Source organism: Rhineura floridana, chromosome 10 (assembly GCF_030035675.1).
Source record: "Rhineura floridana isolate rRhiFlo1 chromosome 10, rRhiFlo1.hap2, whole genome shotgun sequence".
Classification (NCBI taxonomy): domain Eukaryota; kingdom Metazoa; phylum Chordata; class Lepidosauria; order Squamata; family Rhineuridae; genus Rhineura; species Rhineura floridana.
This window is the reverse complement of record NC_084489.1, coordinates 57,456,678-57,478,541: the sequence shown is the minus strand read 5'-3', so window position 1 is coordinate 57,478,541 and position 21,864 is coordinate 57,456,678. Positions and strand designations below refer to the sequence as shown.

The 21,864-nt window shown below is 40.8% G+C and overlaps 3 protein-coding genes across 7 annotated transcripts in view; 2 read left to right on the top strand and 1 right to left on the bottom strand.

Moving 5' to 3' along the window:
• NMT2 (N-myristoyltransferase 2) overlaps positions 1-4,021 on the top strand; it is a 57,249-nt gene extending 53,228 nt beyond the window's left edge. For all 3 annotated transcript variants that reach the window (XM_061587763.1, XM_061587761.1, XM_061587762.1), the window contains 2 exons: positions 1,013-1,150; positions 1,676-4,021. In XM_061587763.1, the coding sequence (XP_061443747.1) occupies positions 1,013-1,150; positions 1,676-1,696 (159 nt within the window). In that variant the 3' untranslated portion in view covers positions 1,697-4,021. The remainder of the gene's footprint in view (positions 1-1,012; positions 1,151-1,675) is intronic.
• An 8-nt stretch (positions 4,022-4,029) lies between these two features.
• RPP38 (ribonuclease P/MRP subunit p38) lies at positions 4,030-6,162 on the bottom strand. Of its 3 annotated transcripts, none has more exons than XM_061587767.1 (2): positions 6,093-6,162; positions 4,030-5,063 (listed from the first exon to the last, which is right to left on the bottom strand). In XM_061587767.1, exon 2 carries the CDS (start codon positions 5,029-5,031, stop codon positions 4,192-4,194), a length of 840 nt encoding a protein of 279 aa, XP_061443751.1. In that variant the 5' UTR covers positions 5,032-5,063; positions 6,093-6,162; the 3' UTR covers positions 4,030-4,191. The 3 variants fall into 3 exon arrangements, with proteins under 3 accessions (XP_061443751.1, XP_061443750.1, XP_061443748.1); XM_061587766.1 differs by lacking the exon at positions 6,093-6,162 and adding an exon at positions 5,669-5,750; XM_061587764.1 differs by lacking the exon at positions 6,093-6,162 and adding an exon at positions 5,406-5,658.
• A 4,090-nt stretch (positions 6,163-10,252) lies between these two features.
• Positions 10,253-19,350, top strand: ACBD7 (acyl-CoA binding domain containing 7). The gene is made up of 4 exons (XM_061587768.1): positions 10,253-10,400; positions 18,750-18,867; positions 18,954-19,016; positions 19,114-19,350. The coding sequence occupies exons 1-4, from the start codon at positions 10,389-10,391 to the stop codon at positions 19,185-19,187; spliced, it is 267 nt and encodes an 88-aa protein (XP_061443752.1). The 5' UTR covers positions 10,253-10,388; the 3' UTR covers positions 19,188-19,350.
• Positions 19,351-21,864: the final 2,514 nt, after the last annotated feature.

Genomic DNA, 21,864 nt, shown 5'->3' with positions numbered 1-21,864 from the left:
CTTCCTGCCATGCCTACAGTTGGATTTGCATTGGTATTAATACATTTCTGCTAAGACTTCTGCAAGAATCCGGAGCAAAGAAAAAATGAAAGTGAATAATGATTTTGTGCAGTGGATCGAAAATTGGGTATAGTAGCCTGTCATCTCAGTCTAACATACCTCAGGAAGTTGCTGCAAGGTTAAAATGGAGATAGCCTTGAAGATATTGCCCTGAGCAGTTTGAAGGAACCACAGGATACAAACAAAAGGAGAAGGAACTCCTTTTGCAGTTCGCTCTGTTTATATCTAGTTTAGCATGGTACTGAATTAACCTATTAGGTTAATTGGGTCTATTATACACATGGGGCGGGGCTTTGTATACTGCTTTGAGTGTAACAAGAGAAAGAAGGCTAGAAATGAAATACAAAAAAATTATACAGTAACACTTTCCACCAATAGATATAATTGTAGTTAAAGTATTCCCAACAGTAATACATCAACACTTGTTGTATCTCAGTGAAGTAAGTTCTTTTTTCATACCTCCTGCCATTTAAATGCTAGACTTATGAGTTTAATTAGTATTTTCATTAACAATGGATTGGCTTCAGAATTGTCCAGAATAAGTTTAATCTTACACCAACTACAGGCCAAAGCAGTCTAAAATCAAGAATTTGCCATTTGTCACATGTTGGTGGGTTCCTATTTTTTATCACCTGCTTGTTAGGGGTAAGGATATTGCGTACTGGGCTCCTTAAGTACAGAGTCTTAAATGCTGCATGTCATACATTGAGTCAAGGTGAGTTGTGATATAATACCCCATGCCAATCACTTGAAGATTTTGCACACTTTGAGGTACATATGAACAGCAACAAAATTATTTGGGAGCTAACCCAAGTATGTCAACAGTGGGTTGTGGGCAGTGGAGGGATGAATGAACCTGCTGCACAGAATGCATATCTGATGATAGAATCATACTTTTGTGGAGACTTTGATGTAAACACTACTGGAAAAAAATTTTTTTTTATATTACCAGAAAGGATTTGACGTATTCAATGCACTAGACTTGATGGAAAACAAAACATTCCTGGAAAAACTGAAGTTTGGTATTGGTGATGGCAACTTGCAGTATTACTTATATAACTGGAGGTGTCCTGGCATGGATTCCGAAAAGGTAACACGCTTAACAGACTAGGGCTACAATCCAATACATGTCTACTCAAAAGTAAGCTCCATTGGGTTCAGTGGTACTTACTCCCAGGTGTGTATTGGATTGCAGCCTTGGTTGTCTATAACCAGATCTGTAACTTTGCGCTCTCTCTTTGTACCCTATGACGGGGTCACTAATCTATGGCCCAACAAATGGTGCTGGACTACAAGTCCCATCATCCCTGAGCACTTGCAATGCTAGCTGGAGCTGATGAGGATTGGAAGTCCAACACCATCTGATGGACTAAAGAATAACCACCCTATGAAATGTGCCTGGCTAAGCCTCTTATAGCAGAAGGCAGGCCTAAAGCAGATAATACGGAATCTTTGACCCTCCAGATGTTGCAGAACTACATGGACAATGGCCAGGTATGATGGGAGTTGTAGTTCAGCCACATCTGGTTCCTCACACCTCGCCCAAAACATTCAGACATCCACACTTTATTTCTTGCACTGAACTGCTCTAACTACTTTGTTGTTACCCTTCTAGGTTGGTCTTGTATTACAATAAGGAGAAAGGACACTTGTATTTATAGTTCTCAGAAGTAATCATCTGGGCTGATGGAAGCTCTTGGATCAGTACAATTCAAGAGGAGAAAAGCACAATGCCTGATGAACTTAAAATAATCCTTTGAACCTTGGGGCCATGCAGGGGGGAAGTGAGGAAATCCACGCGTGACCAATCCTTCACACTTTCAGCTCAGCTCTGAACAGAAAAAACTCACGAACCTTTTACTGTTTGTTGATGAAAAGAAATAAAAGCACATTTGTTTAATTTTCAATGCTTAGCTTGCATCTTGATGCAAAGGATTCTTTTGTCCCTCCCCTCCCTTCCCCTGCATAAGACTGTTTTTGTACAACTCAACTGCAGTGGTGGAATAGAGTACAAATTATTTACTGTTATGTGACTGAACTGCTGCATTTCTATTTATTAAACGGTAGTGTACGTTTATCAATGTAACAAAATGAGGGAGCCAATTTTGAGTATTTCTGCTTATTTCCATCACATGGATATCATCGTCGGAAGGAGAAAATTCTTGGGATTATGACTGTTTGTTAGGAAACATGGAAACCTTGGATGTCTTTTGTAACTGTGGAGTGGTACAGAAATGTGCTGGTCTGACTAGTGCATTTGTTTCTCCATAAGCAATGCTGCCAAATCAATTAAAAATATATACAGATTTGTACTTTGATCTTCAATAGATCACTGACTTGACTCAATAGTATTGCACTGTTTAGTGCGGGTGTTTATATGTTGCCTGAATTATATTATTCTATTAATCTTACAACTATGAAGAAGGAAAACCTTTCAGGGTTTTTTGGTGGCAAAGTTATGAGCAGCCTGTACATAAAAATGTAAGAATTTTAGTACTGTTATCAAGATGTTAAGACTGAATGTGTTCAAGGCTTTTGCAAAATTGCACATATTCCTTTTGTCTACTTGCTTTTTTAAAAAAAATGTCCATCATTTTAAACAAAGTATGTTTTTGTAAATAAGTAAAATTGTTGCTAGTATGACCCAGGATTTTGGAGCAAAGGGTTTCACTGTCCCTTGAGTTTATAAGCAAATGTTCACAGCCCTGCAAGTATCTTTTTGGTTGTTACCAGCCTTAGCCAATATGCCATAATGTGTCTCTTTCGTTCCCCCAAAGAGCAAAGGCCAATTGTAGTTTATGCTTTCTTGAAACAAGGTGGTTTCATACAAGTATTTTCTAAACTTAGAGCCCAAGCAAAATGATTTTTCAATGGGTTGGTTTAAGTTGAATGGTTCTTATGAATGAGTCCACCCTTTTCCAGCTTTCAACACTCTGATTCAGTCAAAGATTAAAGATGTTTAGTAGTGATCTAGACAAGTTCACATGTGCAAGAGAGAAAAAAATATTATAATGCATTGAACATGCATTTGTGTGGAAAAGGAGCAAGGAAGGCTTCAAAACTACACAAAAGACTTCATTCAGATTAATTTATAACCTTTCCTCTTCCTCTCTCACTAGATAACTGAGAACAATCTGGCTCTTAGAGAATTTGCCAGATTATCCCAATACCTTGCTGAAGCTAAGCAGATCTAGGTCTGGTCAGTGCCTGGATGGATGTCCATCTGGGAGCCACACACATGCCACCTTGTCTTCCATGGCAGAAGAGAGGCAGGTTGTAAATGTAAGAAAATTAAAATAAATATTTGTCTGTGCCAGAAAGGTCAGAAAGCACAAGAACAGCCGATGTAGACATTTGATGATTTGGCCTTTCTGTAACCCTTTGAGCACAAATTACTGTAAGCACAAAGCTCAGGTAGTATAGATCATTTTTCACCTGACTTAAGTAGGTAACATTTAACTAGATATCCTGTATTCTGTTCTTGTTACTTCCTATGTCTCCCAACAATTTGCCTGTTTTCAGCAGTTATACTAATAGCGTCTTATTGAAACAAGTTTCCTCAGAGCAGCCCTTTTAAGTTGCACACCATTTTAGCCATTTAGTTTTTTTAAAATTCAATAGCATGTTGTTAATCTGAACATGGTAGAGCTGTAACCTGTTTAGGAAATTTGCATTGTGGGATCTGCAAAAACATTGTGATCTACATTCCAAAATCCAAATCTGAAATGCTTTTCTTCCTGCAGGTATTTGGGCTGACTGACATGCGAACAATATTTCTATATTAAAGGCCAAATGCACCTAGGCTTAATTCTGCATGCATTATTTGACCAAACGCAAGTGTCCAAAGGGTACCATTGTGCTATCCAATTTGCAGATGTTTTGTGATTACAGCATCTAAGAGATGACTAGCTATTGAGTCTGTCAGCACTGACGGGATGTTTGAATAAATGTATCACTTTCATACTATTTTGTTTTGAATTACATTTAATCTGGAACAGAGGGGAAATATCTCACTACAAATCTTAATTTTGTAAAGTTAGCATATATATATTACATAGTTTTTACTACTAAATTTTAAAAACAACACCACAAAAGCAAATACAAAATGTGGGATCAAACCAATATAACTGATTACTTTGAAATGCGTTTTTTAGTTTTGGGAAGCTTCCTTTGCTTTTTTGGGTTGGGAACTATTTTTTTAACCTTGAGCGCTTGCAGGGCTATACTAGGAGAAGCAACTTTGCTGGTATCTGTTCTTTTCCGCTTGTGATTGGGAGCACACTCTTCTGAGTTTGACTCTGTGCACTCAACCGCCTGCAAGTCCATTGAATAAGTATTATCAAATGCCAGCAACTGCTCTGGGCCGTGCTGAATCCATGGCACGTCCAAATTCGGTATTCGTGGAATGATCACTTTGGCTACCTCTGCAAAAGCATCAGTGTTCCTTTTAAATCCCAGGGCTAGGACAGATGTTAACCCAAGAATCGGTGCTAGGTTTTCACTGAGACGTGGAACCTGGCCAGCTGGAACGGCCCGACTTGCACTGAGTGGAATAAAGTGAGATGTTAGCAGAGCAGGTTTGGCAGACTTGCACACCAGCACCAGAAGCAGTTCATTTTTTTCCAAACCTCTGGTGACTTCATTGATCCCAATAGCAAGTTGGTTCCTGATGTGCAAGTCAGTCCACCCATGTCCTTTAATATCTTCTGTGTCATTCTCATCTTGAAGTTTGCTGGTCTGGGCATGGTGTTCTTTCTCCTGCTTTTTTCCAGAAGGCTTCTTCCTTCTCCGAGTCTCTATCTTTTTAAACCCAATCCGTTTCATCACTTCTTCCAAGGCCTCCAATATAAAGTGCATATCTGCTCCATCCAGGGTTCTCCACTGGAGAACATATGGGTTATTCAAAGATGTCTTTGCAGTCATTCGCTTTGATTTACGGCCTGATGATCCCTTCACTGACTGAATGGACATCTTGATGTTCTTGGTGTGCTTTGATGCTTGAGCTGTAAATGAAAAAGCTGCAATAAATACTGTGAACCAAGCCAGAGAAGTACAACATCTAGACATGTACGATTGATCCCCCACTCCAACACATTCTTGCTTTTTAATACCTCTTGCTAACATAACTCAGTATTGATAGGTTCTTGGGACAGTAACTTCTACCAAGCATCAAAGCTGCCAATTAATAGTTTAGAAGAAAGGACAAAGGATTGTTGCTTGTATCCAGAATTGCATGGCTTCACACTACAAAAAGGCAGTCTACAAATTTTGGAATGCGGATCTAAAAGCTGTAAGCAACATATATATTTATGTTTGATGCTGAAATTATATTTTGGAAATAGTACCTGGTATACTAAACTTGAAACAAGAAAATCTATTCTAGAAGGAAACATCAGCACTGTTTAAAAGATTTACGTCCCCATTACAGAGCACAAGCATGATCTTAGAGCACAGGTTCACAAACTCCGGTCTGTGGACCACCAGTGGTCCACAAACTCAGGGCCGGCTGTAAAGGGCGGCCGAGGCCCCTGCGTTCCCCTTCCGCAATCCGCGGCAGATCGCAGGACAAGAGTTTCCGAGCGGGCCGCCATTCCTCCGCTTCACCTACCTTTCTCTCTGCTACTTTTTGCGGCTGCGCGCGCGCAGGGTTGCCATCAATGAAGATGGCGGCCGAGGTTTCCCTAAGGGGCTGAAGCCTCTGCCACCATCTTGGTTGATGGCAGCAATGCGCGTGTGTTTCCTTAGGGAAACCTCGGCCGCCATCTTTATTGATGGCAACCCAGTGAGCGCAGCCGAAAAAACAGCACAGAAAGGTAAGTAGAGCGGGGGAATGGCGGGCGGCTTGGGAGCTCCCGTCCTACGATCCGCGGTACCAATCCTGCCGCGAATCGCAGAAGGGGAGTGCTGGAGCAGGCTGGTGCCCAGGGCCCCGGCATGTCTGGGGCCGGCCCTGCACAAACTTTATGCTGGTGGTCCGTAGTATGCTTTTGAATAATATTCAAATATGCCCATCGCTGCTGCAATATATCAACCGTTAGGGCTTCCACCATTTCCCTCCAGCAGGTAGAGATTCCTGTACTTTCCACACAAATAGAGCTTGGTGAAGGCTGGAAATTCTCCTTCAGTGCGCCTCTGGGGAAAGTGTTACCAGTTGAATTTATACCTGTCATTTAAAGACAGGGAAGTCCCACCAGAGGCGAGGCGGAGCGGGGCGGGGGGAGAAGCAGCAATTCTAAGATTACTATTAAAACAAGTCCAGTAGCAAGGAAGGAAACATTTGATCTAAGGGGGCCTCCACATCCTTGTCCAAAAGCAGCCAAAGGGTCTTGTCACATTTTAAAGGCTAACAACTTTATAATGCCATTAGCCGAGTTTTGTCTGTTGAATGAAGGAACCGATAAAACTTTATTATTTAAAGCAGGGGCTCCCAAACTAGGATCCATGGACCACTAGTAGTCTGTGAGCCTTATTCAGGTGGTCCACGAGACAACACATCCATCTGATTGAATATTCATACTGATTTTTATTTGTTGCATTGCTGTTTTTATTTCTTATATTGTATTTTTTGTATTACAATTTGAGTTCTCTGGAATATAATAATACAATATATAAGACAAAAAAGAAGCAATAAAAATACAATTAAAAAGCATACAGCATCTAGCACAGTGCATTACAATTGCAACAACATGCAGAAAAATCATCAGGTGGTCTGCCAAGACTCTCAGCAGTTTTCAGGTGGTCCATGGGGGAAAAAGGTTTGGGAACCACTGGTTTAAAGTCATTGGCCACTACAATATAAATATAACTAACAGTCATTTTGACATATTCAACAGATCAAAAGAAAAGAGAAAGATAATCACACATTACTCCTCTGAAATAAGTTATAAAGCTGTTAAAAATAAAATACACTGTTGCTAATTGAACTATTTGATGTGTGGCAAAACTATGTGAAAAAAAATTTCCCCTCTTCAAATGTATGCAATAACATCCAATTTGCACTGGTGACATAATGTAAGTTGTATTTCCCGGGCACAAATGTACAGTCATGAACGAGCACTGTATGAAATGAACACTAGGTGGCACTAAATTAGTATGTGCGTGGCTCCAAGTATAATAATAGCATGCACATTGCAGTGACTCTTGCTTCAACAGCCGGTTCGAAATTCAATGTATTCCTGTACAAAATCTTGGGGTCTCTTGGCTGAATGGCAGCCTAGAAATAAACTATAGCATAACATTCAGAAAGAAACAATGCATTCTAAAGACCATTGTATTTCTTTCACTTTAGTATGTTCCCATTTTCAACTGTAAATACAAGAGACCTGCTTTAAATTGCTATGGTGAGGGTTGAAAAAGATTAAGGCTGTAATCCAGTACATGTCTACTCAGAAGTAAGCTTCATTGGGTTCAATGGCACTTACTCCCAGGTAAGTATGTATTGGATTGCAGCCTAAGACAGAAATTGGTGTCTGAATAGTGTAGCAAGACTTTTTAAAGAGCTGAGGTGGGAGGAGAGCACAATTTAGCAATCCTAAACAAACTTTTACCCCACTGGATACAGCTGGGTTTATTTCTGATAAAAGTTCAAGGTGCACATTTTATAATAGTATTTATGAGTGGGACCCACAACAAAATATTGTAGTGTATCCCTGGCATACATGTGTTACCTAAGCCTGTGGCTGAGAGCATTAAAAAATAAAAGTCAGCATCAAAGGTGGGTTTCTGCTCTAACTTGGGTCTTACTTCATGTGTAATTTTTGCAGTTTTTTAAATTTTAAAAGTGCAACCAATCTGCATGCAACTCAGTGGTCATGAGATTTCTGTGAGCAATTAAGTGCTTGGTTTTGCCAAGGAAGACGTCTGAGAGGGTATCCCTGGTGTGGCCTGAAATATAACAGTGAAGCATATTGCAGGGCTACTGAAAGCACTTTCTCTCTACAGTCCTACAACCTGCAATAGGGTATACAGTGAACGACACTGGAGAGCTGTTGTATATTACCTTCCCAATCCAATGTGGAGAATAGAAATAATAGGTAACAATGCAGAGTTGTTTCCAGCTGCTGTCTCCATTTGAGCCCTACCTTCCACCCACTATAGGGGGTCCAATACCTTTGGGCAACACTGCAGGGTGGTTGTAAAATACTTGGAGCCTGATTTGCAATCTTCAGTGTGCACTATGCTGCAGAGCTGTCATAATGAGCCTCTCTCTCCCAGCCACAGCCCCAGCTGGCAATATGGGGCCAGTGAACTTCATTTGCTTTAAAGTTTGCAGTAGCAGGGTTATTTCTATACTAAATATTACAAAGAGCAGGAATGCTTTTCTTTCCTGATACCTTTTGGGGTTGTTTTGAGGGGGAAAGGCTGGGTAGATACCCTGCTGTGCTCAGTTCAGGCTACATTAAAATCTTGGGATTTCTTCCTAGATTTCTATGGGCAGCTGGGGACATTTAAAAACAGTGTGTCAGTGTGAGCCAGGAAACAGCCCATCCAGACCATGGTTCTTTCTAACCTTTGTATCTGTTTATGGGTGCCTTCAGACAACCTGTTTATTAAGCCTTCCTCCTGATTTGCTTCCACAATGCTTATGGCAAGTTTAGACTCTGTCTAGTCTTTTATTGAGCATTCATTTCAATTTGTTTAGAGGGAGGTTATATGACAATGAGGATTCATCCTGATTTGCTTGTGCAGTGTTTATATGTCCTGCTGTACTCAGACATTCATTCCACCCTTTTCAGTGCGTTTTCCTGTCACATTCCTAACCACTAAGAGTCTGTTGTGTTTTATGTGTGGGTTTAAGTGGATTTATTTTCCTAGGGAAGAGGTTCCCAAATAATGGTCTGTGGACTACCAGTGGTGTGTGAACCTCATTTTAGTGGTGGTCCACAGTATCTCTGTGGATTTGTGGTTGAAGACAGGAGACAGCACATCGATCACATTGAATATTCATATTGATTTTTCGTTGTATTTTTATTGCTTCTTACATTGATTTTTTTTGTATCACAATTTGAATGGCATGGAATTACAATTGCTGCAGCAGACAGGAACATCATTCAGTTGTCCAAGACCCTCACAGCAGTTTCCAGGTGGACCATGGAGGGGAGGAATGGGAACCACTGCTCCAGGGTGACAGAGCACTTTAGTCCACTTTAATTGCAGAAACCTGCTTTTCCAATATGGGCCTGAATATTGCCAGTCTGGAGGTAACCTATGCCTCTCTGAAATCCAGTTCCAGACACTCCATTTTATTCCCCTGGCCCACCCAGTTGTCAGATTTCCCCCACTCTTATAGGCTCTCAACATTTTGTGCCATTGAGTTATTATGGAGTGGTTTGGGGTGGTTTCAGATTTCTCCTCCTCCTTTTAAGTTTTTCAGGGGGATATTTGCATGTACCATGGGGTTACCCTGAGCCTGCCCATCATTTCCCTTCTGCATGGATGGTGTGGTTTTGTTTACATAAGCAAGAGATTGGGAAGACTTGAATTCGTGTTAGCATATAGATTTACTTATGTCCTTTCTCGCTGCAGTGCATACACACCATACATTGAAAGCAGGTTGTTCCCTCCAATGAATCCTGGGAACTGTAGTTTACCTCTCACATTTCCCAGCACCCTTAACAAACTACAGTTCCCAGGATCCTTTGTGGAAGTCATGTGCTGTTAATGTATGGTGTCTATGCAACAGCTTACAGGGTTTATAAACATACAATAAAACAATAGAATAAAATACCAATACAATTCAAAACAATAAAAGAAAGTTGAACAATCAACTGGAAGATTAAAATAAAAAACACTAAGAACATGCTGAAATCACAAGGTCTTACTCTTGACCAACCACCTTAAGACTAACAGAGAAGGGATCCAGTGGGTCTATGCAGGGAGAGTATTCCACAGTCAGGATGCTGAGGAGAGTTGCAGCCAGCAGCATCTAAAGGGCCACCAGTTCCCCAATTCCTGTCTTCCGAAGTGAGAATACACTGTAACATTTTGTCAGTGGTCTGACTTGAAGTTCAATATATTGCAAGGTGTGCGGTGGCCAACAACGTTCGATACCCTCGCGCGTTGCAAACAATTGCCCTGGGACACTCGCCGGCCTCCTGCCGCCAATCACAGCTGGCCGGCTCTCTGAGGTGGCTGCAGCATCGCCGCCTTAGGTTACTTTTCAGGCGCTCGTTCCCCTGGGGTGACGTCACAATGTCCCCTGTCCAATTAGGACGTTTGTACAGCCCGGCAATATAAAAGGGGCTGCGGGGGTGAGCGCCAGCCTTATTCCGGACGGGGCTTTATTGAACGGAGGATTATTTGTGGCTATCGTTCATAGTTTTCGCAGCATGACTCTCCAGGTAAGAAACAGGGCTAAGTTTGGGCGGCGCCTTGAGCAACGACGTTAGCTCAGCCTTTGGAAGGAATAGGCTACCTAGGCTGGGCTTGTATACCTGCGGCGCCTGGGCGAGCGACTTAAACTGCACGGAGAGCGGTGGGCGTGTGGGAGGTTTTGGTGGGCAGCCGCCCTTTTGCTTGCGGGGAGGGGGAAGCCCAGTGTGATTTCGAGGTCGAGCCTGGAAGCCCCTTTTTGCCTCAGCCCTCCCAGGCGCGCTTGCGCGCCCATTCGTGCTACGATGAAATGAATTTCCTTAACAGTGCGATCCAGTGCATGTCAAATCTCACTAAGTTGAAAGAGGGTTCCTGTCATCTAAGTGGGTGTAGGCTTGCAACCTAACAGCGCCGTCGTCTGCGGTTCTCTGAATAATTAGGTGCTGCTGGGTAGGAATTGTGGGAGAGGATTATAGTTCTCACTCTGGTGGCCCTCTTGGGGGCTTCCCAACAGCATCTGGGTGGTGGCCATTGTGGAACATAGGATGCTGAACTGGATAGAGGCTTGCCCTCTTAGGTTCTCCTCCGAAGGAAATCCAATGCTACTATGCACAATCCTATATTCACTTACCTGGGAGGAGTAAGCACCACTGAACTCAATGGGACTTACTTTTGAATATATCTGTATAGGATTGCACTGTAACTCTCTTCTTAAACCCAGAAGGATATTGCTACTTATGTTTCCCTATGATGGTTTCCTTCACCTCTTGGTTGATCCCCCCCCCCGGAACTTGGCTTGGAGCCTTGCAACCCCATAAATGGGATTGCACGCTGACGCCCAAGTATGTGGGCACAGGATTGAGGATTTTGAACTCTAAAGCCTGAACTTATAACTAAATAACTAAATTTATTTATTTATAAGTGTGCATTTGTAACTCCACCAGCCAGTATTGAATACACAAAACATAATGTGATCAAACATAACTCTTAAGAGGCTTTTTCTCTCTTCAGTATCGGGTGTAAGTGCCAAGGGGAGATGGCATCCATTTAATGTTGAAAACATAAACATGGAAGTTTCCTATGCAGGGTTGCAAGAGGAGATTGCATGGGGGCAGGGACCTGCTTGAAAAACTGATTTGGGGTTGCAGCTTTGAATGAATATAGGGGAGCAGTGGAAAGTCGTGTCTTTCAAGAATTTGGGGGTTTTGCAGGTTGTAGGCCTTTAGGTGCTGACAGTCACTTTCATTCATGTGCTGGTCTCCATTGTGTTAAGCATGACTGCAGTGCACAGCACACACAACTTTCTCCACAGCAGCCTTTATGGCCCAAGACTGCCAAAGTCTGAGAACAGCAACGCCTCCCTTGCGTGCTAGGAACATAGGAATCTGCCTTATACCGAGTCAGGCCACAGATACATCTAGTTCAGTATTGGCCACACTGATTGGCTGCAGCAGCAGCTCTCCACGGTTTCTGGGAGGAGTCTTTCTCAGTCCTACCTGGCGATACCAGGGATTAAACCTGGAGCCTTCTGTGTGCAAGCAGATTGCTCTGCCACTGAGCTATGGCCTTTCCCCATAGGAAGGTACATTCTACTCACCCATTTCTTGAGCAACTCAGCACCAGATCTCCTGGGGCAATCTGTTAGCAGCATGAACATTGCTTTTTCTGATTTGCAAACCTCAGCCCTTTCCCAAATGCGGCCGTACCATAGACTGGAATTAACATAATGCAGAGAAGAGCATGGAAGAGTGATGTAACTAGTGAAGGCTGAGGCAGCAGCACCATAATCTTCCACCGAGAAGAACTCAAAATATAGCCATTAACTCTGCACTCAGCAGCTTTATTTAACTGCTGGGATTTTAGCTGAATCCCTCAAAGGGGGAATTTGAGGACTATCTATGATTGTTGTATAACATGCACAGTCTTCGAGGTTCTCTGCACATCCAAGCTACAGCCATCAGCACCAATTTAAATGTGAATGGCCAGTGACTTCTTTTTGATATAATTTCATCCAGATGTAAAAGTGTAATAATATGACAGAGCAATTTAAACTTTAAAGCATAACTGACTTCAAAAGTGAGCAGCATCAAGTTGGAACATAAATAATTTAAAGCATTTCACCTCAGTCATAACAGTAAACAGGCTTTAGGTTTTTGGTTTTAGTTTTTGAAATAGTTTCTGCACACTTACTTCATAGCAAAAGGGGGGTTAATAGTTTTTTTAAAAAATAAATGCCTGTTCCCCAAAGTACATGGTGGTCAAGGAGCTTCTGTTTTGCCATTCTAGATAGGACTCTGCAATATGAAGAGAGAATCGGTCAGTCATCCTCCATTTCATTCATTCATTCATTTAGGCATTTCTATACTGTCTGATCAGCTGTCTTCTGGGTGGTTTAACAGCAATTTGTAATTTACAAAAGAGCTCACAAGCTCATTTGTTTAAGTAATAATTAGGGATAACTAATGATATCACATATTAATACATTACATTGCAATGTCCCTATAGATAACTTCCTTGTTCATATTTAGAGCAAGTGAATGTGACCTTAAGGAAAACTCCTGAAGAAAGTTACAAAATTTACCAGGTAATTTCAGACATCCCCACTAAGAAGTATGAGAGGGATATTTACTGTGATGCCTCTTTCTAAAAAGCCATTGCCATACTGTTTTGTATCCCATAAAAAGCACAACTAAATCTGCATGCTGAAGGGGTCCTGGAGGTTATATTGTTTGAAAGCAACCCCCGTCTGTTCACGTAGTAACCCATTTTTGGAATTAACAGTGCAATCCTATGACTGTAAATCCCAGTGTGTTCAATGTGGCTTATTCTTAGGTAATTGTGTATAGGATTGCTGCTAAAGGGTACTTTTAAAAGCATTAGTGAGGGGGCAAGTTCTGCAGCTCAGAATTACTGGACGTGCTTAAGCCCTTGAGTGAAGCTTAAGAATCTGGATCCTTGCTATTGCTTGGAAACCAACCTATGATGATTATGTGTAATAAACTTCTAAAAATATTTATTGAATATTTGCATTCTATAGAACTGAATGCTTCACCAGGAAAAAAAATTCTTGTAATTTTGTGGTAATATTATGCTAAGTGTAGTTACTGTTGTACTATCAGGCATGTGGGAATAAAAAAATGGAATCGTTAGAAAAAATAGTGAGAGTTAATAAACAGAAGATAGGGAAACCAGCTCTGGATTTGTAGTGGTGAGTATTTGCATCAATGGGTTTCGATTAGAATAGCATGAATGAGTTAGTGTCATGGTTACACATAGTGGAAAAAGTGAAGAATGAGCCCCCTGTTATAACTGCTCTGCATTGTGTAACAGAATACAGTGGGTCTTTGTTTAATTTCAGTGACGTATTATAGTTGTTTCATCTAATAAATGTTTGCAGGAAGAGAGGTTATGGGATTTAATGCTGACAACCATGTTTGTGAGCTTAGAGCAAGTTGATTAGAGTCCGGGTCTTAATACTAGCTCTTTCCCCAATTAGAAAAAATCATGCTGAATTATTAGATTATTTCTTTGCAGTATATTTCTTTCTGATAAAACAGACAGGTTCCTTTTTGCAGTTTTTTTTAAAGAACATAAGAAGAGCCTGCTGGATCAGACTAGTGGCCCATCTAGTCCAGCTTCCTGTTCTCACAGTGGCCAACCAGGTGCCTGGGGGAAGCCCACAAGCAGGACCCGAGTGCAAGAACACTCTCCCCTCCTGAGGTTTCCGGCAACAGGTTTTCAGAAACATACTGCCTCTGACTAGGGTGGCAGAGCACAGCCATCACGGCTAGTAACCATTGATAGCCCTGTCTTCCATGAATTTGTCTAATCTTCTGTTAAAGCCATCCAAGCTGGTGGCCATTACTGCGTCTTGTGGGAGCAAATTCCATAGTTTAACTATGCACTGAGTAAAGAAGTACTTCCTTTTGTCTGTCCTGAATCTTCCAACATTCAGCTTCTTTGAATGTCCACGAGTTCTGGTATTATAAGAGAGGGAGAAAAACTTTTCTCTATCCACTTTCTCAATGCCATGCATCATTTTATACACTTCTATCAAGTCTCCTCTGACCCGCCTTTTCTCTAAACTAAAAAGCCCCAAATGCTGCAACCTTTCCTCATAAGGGAGTCGCTCCATCCCCTTGATCATTCTGGTTGCCCTCTTCTGAACCTTTTCCAACTCTATAATATCCTTTTTGAGATGAGGCGACCAGAACTGTACACAGTATTCCAAATGCGGCCGTACCATAGATTTATACAACGGCATTATGATATCGGCTATTTTATTTTCAATACCTTTCCTAATTATCCCTAGCACGGAATTTGCCTTTTTCACAGCTGCTGCACACTGGGTCGACATTTTCATAATGCTGCCTACTACAACCCCAAGGTCTTTCTCCTGGTCGGTCACCGCCAGTTCAGACCCATGAGCGTATATGTGAAATTAAGATTTTTTGCTCCAATATGCATAATTTTACACTTGTTTATATTGAATTGCATTTGCCATTTTTCCACCCATTCATTCAGTTTGGAGAGGTCTTTTTGGAGCTCTTCGCAATCCCTTTTTGTTTTAACAACCCTGAACAATTTAGTATCGTCAGCAAACTTGGCCACTTCACTGTTCACTCCTAATTCTAGGTCATTAATGAACAAGCTGAAAAGTACAGGTCCCAATACGGATCCTTGAGGGACTCCACTTTCTACAGTCCTCCATTGGGAGAACTGTCCGTTTATTCCTACTCTCTGCTTTCTGCTTCTTAACCAATTCCTTATCCACAAGAGGACCTCTCCTCTTATTCCATGACTGCTAAGCTTCCTCAGAAGCCTTTGGTGAGATACCTTGTCAAATGCTTTTTGAAAGTCTAAATACACTCTGTCCACTGGATCACCTCTATCTATATGCTTGTTGACACTCTCAAAGAATTCTAATAGGTTACTGAGACAGGACTTTCCCTTGCAGAAGCCATGCTGGCTCTGCTTCAGCAAGGCTTGTTCTTCTGTGTGCTTAGTTAATCTAGCTTTAATCATACTTTCTACCAGTTTTCCAGGGACAGAAGTTAAGCTAACTGGCCTGTAATTTCCAGGATCCCCCCTGGATCCCTTTTTGAAGATTGGCATTACATATGCCACTTTCCAGTCCTCAGGCACAGAGGAGGACCCGAGGAACAAGTTACATATTTTAGTTAGCAGGTCAGCAATCTCACATTTGAGTTCTTTGAGAACTCTTGGGTGGATGCCATCCGGGCCCAGTGATTTGTCAGTTTTTATATTGTCTATTAAGCCTAGAACTTCCTCTCTCTTTACCACTATTTGTTTCAGTTGCTCAGAATCCCTTCCTGCAAATGTTAGTTCAGGTTCAGGGATCTGCCCTATATCTTCCACTGTGAAGACAGATGCAAAAAATTCATTTAGCTTCTCTGCAATCTCCTTATTGTTCTTTAGTACACCTTTGACTCCCTTATCATCCAAGGGTCCAGTCGCCTCCCTAGATGGGGAGTCATTATGTTTAACCTGACCTTTATTCCGTAGTCATGATGTTTAACCTGACCTTTATTACTCATAAAAAACATTAAAGCACTTGTGATGAAGGCAGTTGATCGATGTGCCACAGCCTGATTCAGTTTTACCAGTATTATTTGGTATCTGATGAGTTTTGCACAACATACACATTCCACTGCTCATATATTTACAGATCCCCATGGAGATTTCACAGTGCTGTTAATAAATACATTACCAATACATCCATCAGAGCATGCGTAATGTATGCCAGTTGGTGGTGAAGAGGAAAAGGGTAGTGAAAGGTCAATACAAGCGTTGTAGCATAGTGGAGCAGTATTCCCTCCCCTCATGCACTGCATCACTGTAAAGCCTCTCTGGAGACTTAGAATCATGGGCAAGGTCACCCTAAGTCAGCAGAATAAAAGATGCTGAACAAGGTCTGATTTTTATTTTAAAATTAGCTCTGCTCTAAAGCAGAAAGTAGAATAACTAAGCTAGGTGGACTCTAGCAGCATTTTTTAAAAAGGCAGTTTGTGAGGAAAAAGTGGTCAGTGTGCGTCATTTCACAGCTTTATAAATGATTATTGTAAAATAGTCAAGTTGTGGTGTAAGCTTCCTATAGAACTCTTGGCGACTGACAAGAGAACCAAAAATAGCCTTCCCAGTTCCAAACAGAAAACATTGCTCTTCTTAAAAATAGTTGTCTGTTCTCCTGGGAGCTCATTCACAAAACTTTACATCCCTTCTGTCCTTGAGTTCCTGGATTCACTTTATCATACCTTCCTGCTATTAGGAACTGTCATTAGTGGATATCAAAACTGCTGGACTTCAGAGGACTGAGGTGAAAGAAGCCCTTTTCAGCCAGAGACCTTTATTGTTCCCTTGGGTAAAACCTTGATATTTTTTTTAAAAAATGGTCTTGAATATGGGACAACTGACTTTCCTCAGCTCAAAAACAGGAGAACTTAGATTGATGATTGTGCATAATATGTCATCCCATCACCAATAACATGAGGATGCTGCCATTATCCTTCACAATATGTAGGATTACTCATACCATGTTTTCATATTGTGCATTTCACTGTTCCTGTCAGTGCTAGATAGAGCAAGCGGGGGGGGGCATATACCAATGTGATTAGATTGCAGTAGAGACTAAGCACCATTGCACATGATGGAGAAATGGCAGGGGGGGGGAAGCTTGGACCCTTGACAGCAGAATCCCTGTTTCTCACATAATATGGTTCTGTCCTTAGTGAAGTATATGCAAGAGGTAGTGGACGACAGAATGTTGAAACAGACAGCAGCCATGAAGCTCACAAGGTGGCCTTTTGGCAAGCCATTATTTCAGCCTAGCCCATCTCACATGAACACAAATAAAATGAACACAAATCCTGTTTCTTGGAGGAAAGCTATGACACAGATGTGGAAATGATAAAATCACAAACTTTTACTCAAAAATAAACTTTGGCATTACCTACCCAACCATAAATATGCTTTTACAATAGTGAGCCAAATTAACCACTGGAACTGATCATTAAAGCATTATAGACTCTTTTTATAGAGGAACTGAACATGCCTTAAGGCTGCAGTCCTATACCTGCTTACCTGGGAATAAGACCCATTTGGCTGAATAGGACTTTTGAACTGACATATATAAGATTATGATGTAAGTGATCTTGAGTATTGGCCCGGTTACAGGTAAGCTTCTTGCCTTGTAGCATAACATGCAATTCTTGTAGTTGTGTCAGATTAATAAAACTGGCTTAAGATGAATGGAGCCTTGTACCCAAGAATAACAAAAAAAAAATTACCCCAGCCAAAAAACAACACCCCCACTTGCTGAGGGAGCTGATATTGAATAGAGTTGGAAAGATGCCTGGTGTTTTCAGTAGCTGCATTGCAGCTTTCACATACAGAGAGACAGAAATTTGAGCAATGTTACAATTTGACTGCATAGATCAGCTGGTGCATCGAAAGCTGATGAACATTTCATTCTCTTGTCCTATGAGAAGTCCTTTCTTTGGCATAAAATAAACTTCTAACCAGCTTTCATATCTCTTCTCCTCCCCCCCTTTCCCATTTAGAAATTTATGGCTACACTTCTTTTGAAACCTTGAACTGCAATAGATTCCCCATTGCCGCCCTGGGCTTCTGCTGGGAGGAAAGGCAGGATATAAATAAATAAATAAATAAAAGTATTCATATTTTTCAGAAAGAATGGTATTGGGCAATAAAGTGGGGCAAAAGTTTGTTATATTGGTGAGTGTGAAGAAAAGAACTCTGCTGTCTGCTTCATCTCAAGCGTGGATAGCATGCTGTGGAAGCATGTAGTGTAACTGGGTGTAAATTAGCAAAATGATTTGCTATATGCCTTCAAGTCAATTACGACTTACGGCGACCCTGTGAACCAGCGACCTCCAATAGCATCTGTCATGAACCACCCTGTACAGATCTTGTAAATTCATTTTGTTCCCAGTACATATTTTCACAAGTGCATGGACTATCCAGATGAATACTGGATAATACTGGGAGGGATACATATTTCTCACTTTTGAAAAGTTATAGAAATGGAGAAATCTGAAGCAATTTGGGGGAAAGCCGTACTTCATTGGTAGAGCATCTGATTTGTATGCAGAAGGTGCCAGGTTCGATCCCAGGCATACCCAAGTAGGGCTGGGAAAGACTGAAGCTTTGGAGAGCACTACTAGTCAGGGCAATACTGAACTAGATGGCTCAATGGTTTGACTCTGTACAAGTCAGCTTTCTTTGTTCCTAATCCCTTGACCGTGAAAATTGTGGCATTCAAGAAAGCATCAAACTCCTTGGAAGCAATTTATGACTGTTTAAAGTGAAAATGCTTCTTGTTTCCCCCCGCTTCTCAGGCTGATTTTAACAGCGTGGCAGAAAAAGTTAGAAAATTAAAGACAAGACCAACTGATGATGAACTAAAGGAACTGTATGGACTCTACAAGCAGTCTACTGTGGGAGACATTGATATTGGTAACTGTGTACACACTCACATTGTAAGATCCTAATTTCAAAGACACTTGTGGTGTTATTGATACTTAGTTGCTATCTTTTGACAGAGTGTCCTGGAATGCTGGACTTGAAAGGCAAAGCAAAATGGGAAGCATGGAACCTTAAGAAAGGTTATAATTATTACAACCTTTATTATTGTGATTCAAAATCATTTTTATGTGCAAAACAAATTAAAGCATGGTAATAACTCCTAATTTTTCATTACAGGTTTGTCAAAGGAAGATGCCATGAATGCTTATATTTCAAAAGCAAATGAGATGATAGAGAAATATGGGCTGTAGAGTTCCCTCAAATATATTAACTCTCAAATAGCTAATGACGAGTTCAAAGACAAAGGCATGACTAATTTTCAGTCTAACATGAAGCTTTACCAATCGTGAGTTATTTAATTGTGCAGATTATGATTATGGCTATCATTGTTTACAATAAAGTGTTTTCTTCATACATAGCTTGTTTGGATCCTTTCTTTTAACTAATTAATACCATTTAGCTTTCACATTAGTCTTCTCATTGCTCTTGTCAATATGAAATTTGAATTCACATTTTTTTCATACTGTAGAAAAACAATTCAACAATTTGGGGAATGGCAGTGATGTAAGGCTATTATAATATATCTGGTTTAGTTTTAGTTATAGGAAATACTGGTAGCACTTCACTTCTGACTAGTTCCCCAGGGACGGTGAACCTGTGGCCCTCCAGATGTCGTTGGACTGCAGCGCCTATTAGTCCCAGTCAGCATGGCCAATTGGGAGCTGTAGTCCAACATAATCTTGAGGGCCACAGGATCCCCATGCACTGATAGTCTACCTGCAGTAGCCAGCACCAGATCTCTGCGATGTTGGTCCAATGTCATAATTTATGCTGTTGCAGTTGGCATTCAGAATGCACTCCTGGGTTTTGCTGTCCTTGCTATGTTTATTATTATTGATAGTAATATTTATATCTTGCCCTTCCTCCCAGAAGAAGCCCAGTGTGGCAAACAAACAACAAAATACTAAAAACATTTATAAAATACATTAGAAACAAAACATATTTTAAAAAAGTCTTTAAAAAACTTTAAAAGCAATAGAGTGGCTTAATCCAGACCTAGTTTAATCAAGTATGCTTCTGCAGAACCACACAGCAGCTGATATATAATTAATGAGACTTAGGCTGCAATCTAATACATACATACCTAGGAGTAAGTTCCATTGAACCCAATGGAGCTTACTTCTGAGTAGACATGTACTGGATTGCAGCCTTAATGCCTTTAGGTCAGGCTTCCCATTTCACTCTGAGCCAAATTGTAGATAACTGTCAAAACAAGAACTACAGTTTGGCTGCATTCACTTGGAAGTCCCTTTGACTAAAGTGAAACTTAACTTTTGAATAAACAGGCATAGGATTGAGCTATGCAGCTCTAGTTGGTGTGGTTTGGATAATGCCAATACTATAGCTCTTCAATGAATGACAGAAAATGATGCAGTGGCAATAATGCATATTGCTCTTTAAGGAGAAAATATACAAGCATAATGTACATGACAGAACAACATATAATTAGAACAAGCATCAATTGAGGCGAAATGCCTTTATACTGTCTCATTTCAATGCAGCTTTGGAGCCTCATTAACTTTTGCCCTTGTATTTCATTTTAGCATATTTGCTGCATGCGATACTAGGGTAAAAATCATTCAGTAACATGCTCTGGATTAAAAACTACTGAATCTATTTTTTCTCATTAGTATAATTTTAAAAGAATCAGTGTCAATGAATTCCTAAAGAACTGGAATGGGTGGAACATACGTGGTCCCTCTCTATCATTTCCAGTCATTCCTTTTGATTAGTATTCTGAGTATCTTGCAATGTATAAGCTATACTTACTTTTGTTTAGGAGATTGCTCAGAACAGGCAGGGGAAAAAACCTGGTATATTCTTGAGTGTTCTGAGTGGGGGAAACCATTGGAGTAGGGGGCTGAGGATGAGAGAGAGTGTGTGTTGAAAATGCTAGAAGCAGGATTTTGGGGACAGTGAGATAGAAAAAAACACAGTTTCGAATAAAACTGGGAAAGGGAAAGCTAGGAGCTAAAACACTGGGGGATGGAGGGGATGCTTCCCTCTAGAAATCCCATGTGGAGTTGCTGCTAGTAGAAATTATATCCTGACTGCTTCCACCTATGCGCTTCCAAGAAAAGAAGGACTGTCTCTCCTAAGACCATGTCTGCTGTGGCAACTGTGTGCATCATTTGAAAATAAATTTGTTGCATTGTATTTGCATTGTTCTTGTTGTATTGTATTTTTACTATATATATTTTACTGGTTATTTCTTATGTAATTTTTTTTTTGTAATATGTTTTAATACGTTGTTCCCCACTTTGGGGGCCTATAGTTTATAAATAAACTATAAACTAAACTAAACTTCAGATAGATGTATATAAGCCCAAATATTACACAAACACCTCAACCCTCTAGTGATCTTGTCTCTCCTCCAAACTTGTCTTGGGGCTTATCACCACACAGGAAGTGGGGCATGCATTACTGCTTTAGTGGACTAATCAGTTCTAGCAATCTCAAAACTTTTTCATCAGTATAATATGTTTGGAATAAAATAGCAATGGTTAGCTGGGTGCTTGAAGAACACTGAAGAACAAAACTTCCAAAGAAACAACTGTCCTAACCTAATTCCAGATAAATTGCATAGACCTCATGTTCATGCAGAGTCCTTCAGAAACAGTCTAGCAAAATATATATGCAACAAATTGAAATGAGATGTTCCCACCATTCCCCTCCTGGTTCTGAACCAACACTGCTGTAACACCCTGTTCATTTCTTTGGCCAGAGTTACCAGTATTCTATAGCACAGGACTCATTTACTGGATGTGTTCTGAAATCTGCTCCACAAAGGCTTCAATTGTCTCAACACTTTCCTCCCCTCTCCCAGGTTTAGTTTAAAAGTCAGCGTAGAAATTGGATGTGACTTGC

Coding starts and splice junctions, on each gene's coding strand:
- RPP38 (XM_061587767.1), bottom strand. CDS start 5,031: ATGTCCATTCAGTCAGTGAAGGGATCATCAGGCCGTAAATCAAAGCGA.
- ACBD7 (XM_061587768.1), top strand. Junction 18,868..18,953: donor TGTGGGAGACATTGATATTG/GTAACTGTGTAC, acceptor ATCTTTTGACAG/AGTGTCCTGGAATGCTGGAC. Junction 19,017..19,113: donor AGCATGGAACCTTAAGAAAG/GTTATAATTATT, acceptor TTTTCATTACAG/GTTTGTCAAAGGAAGATGCC.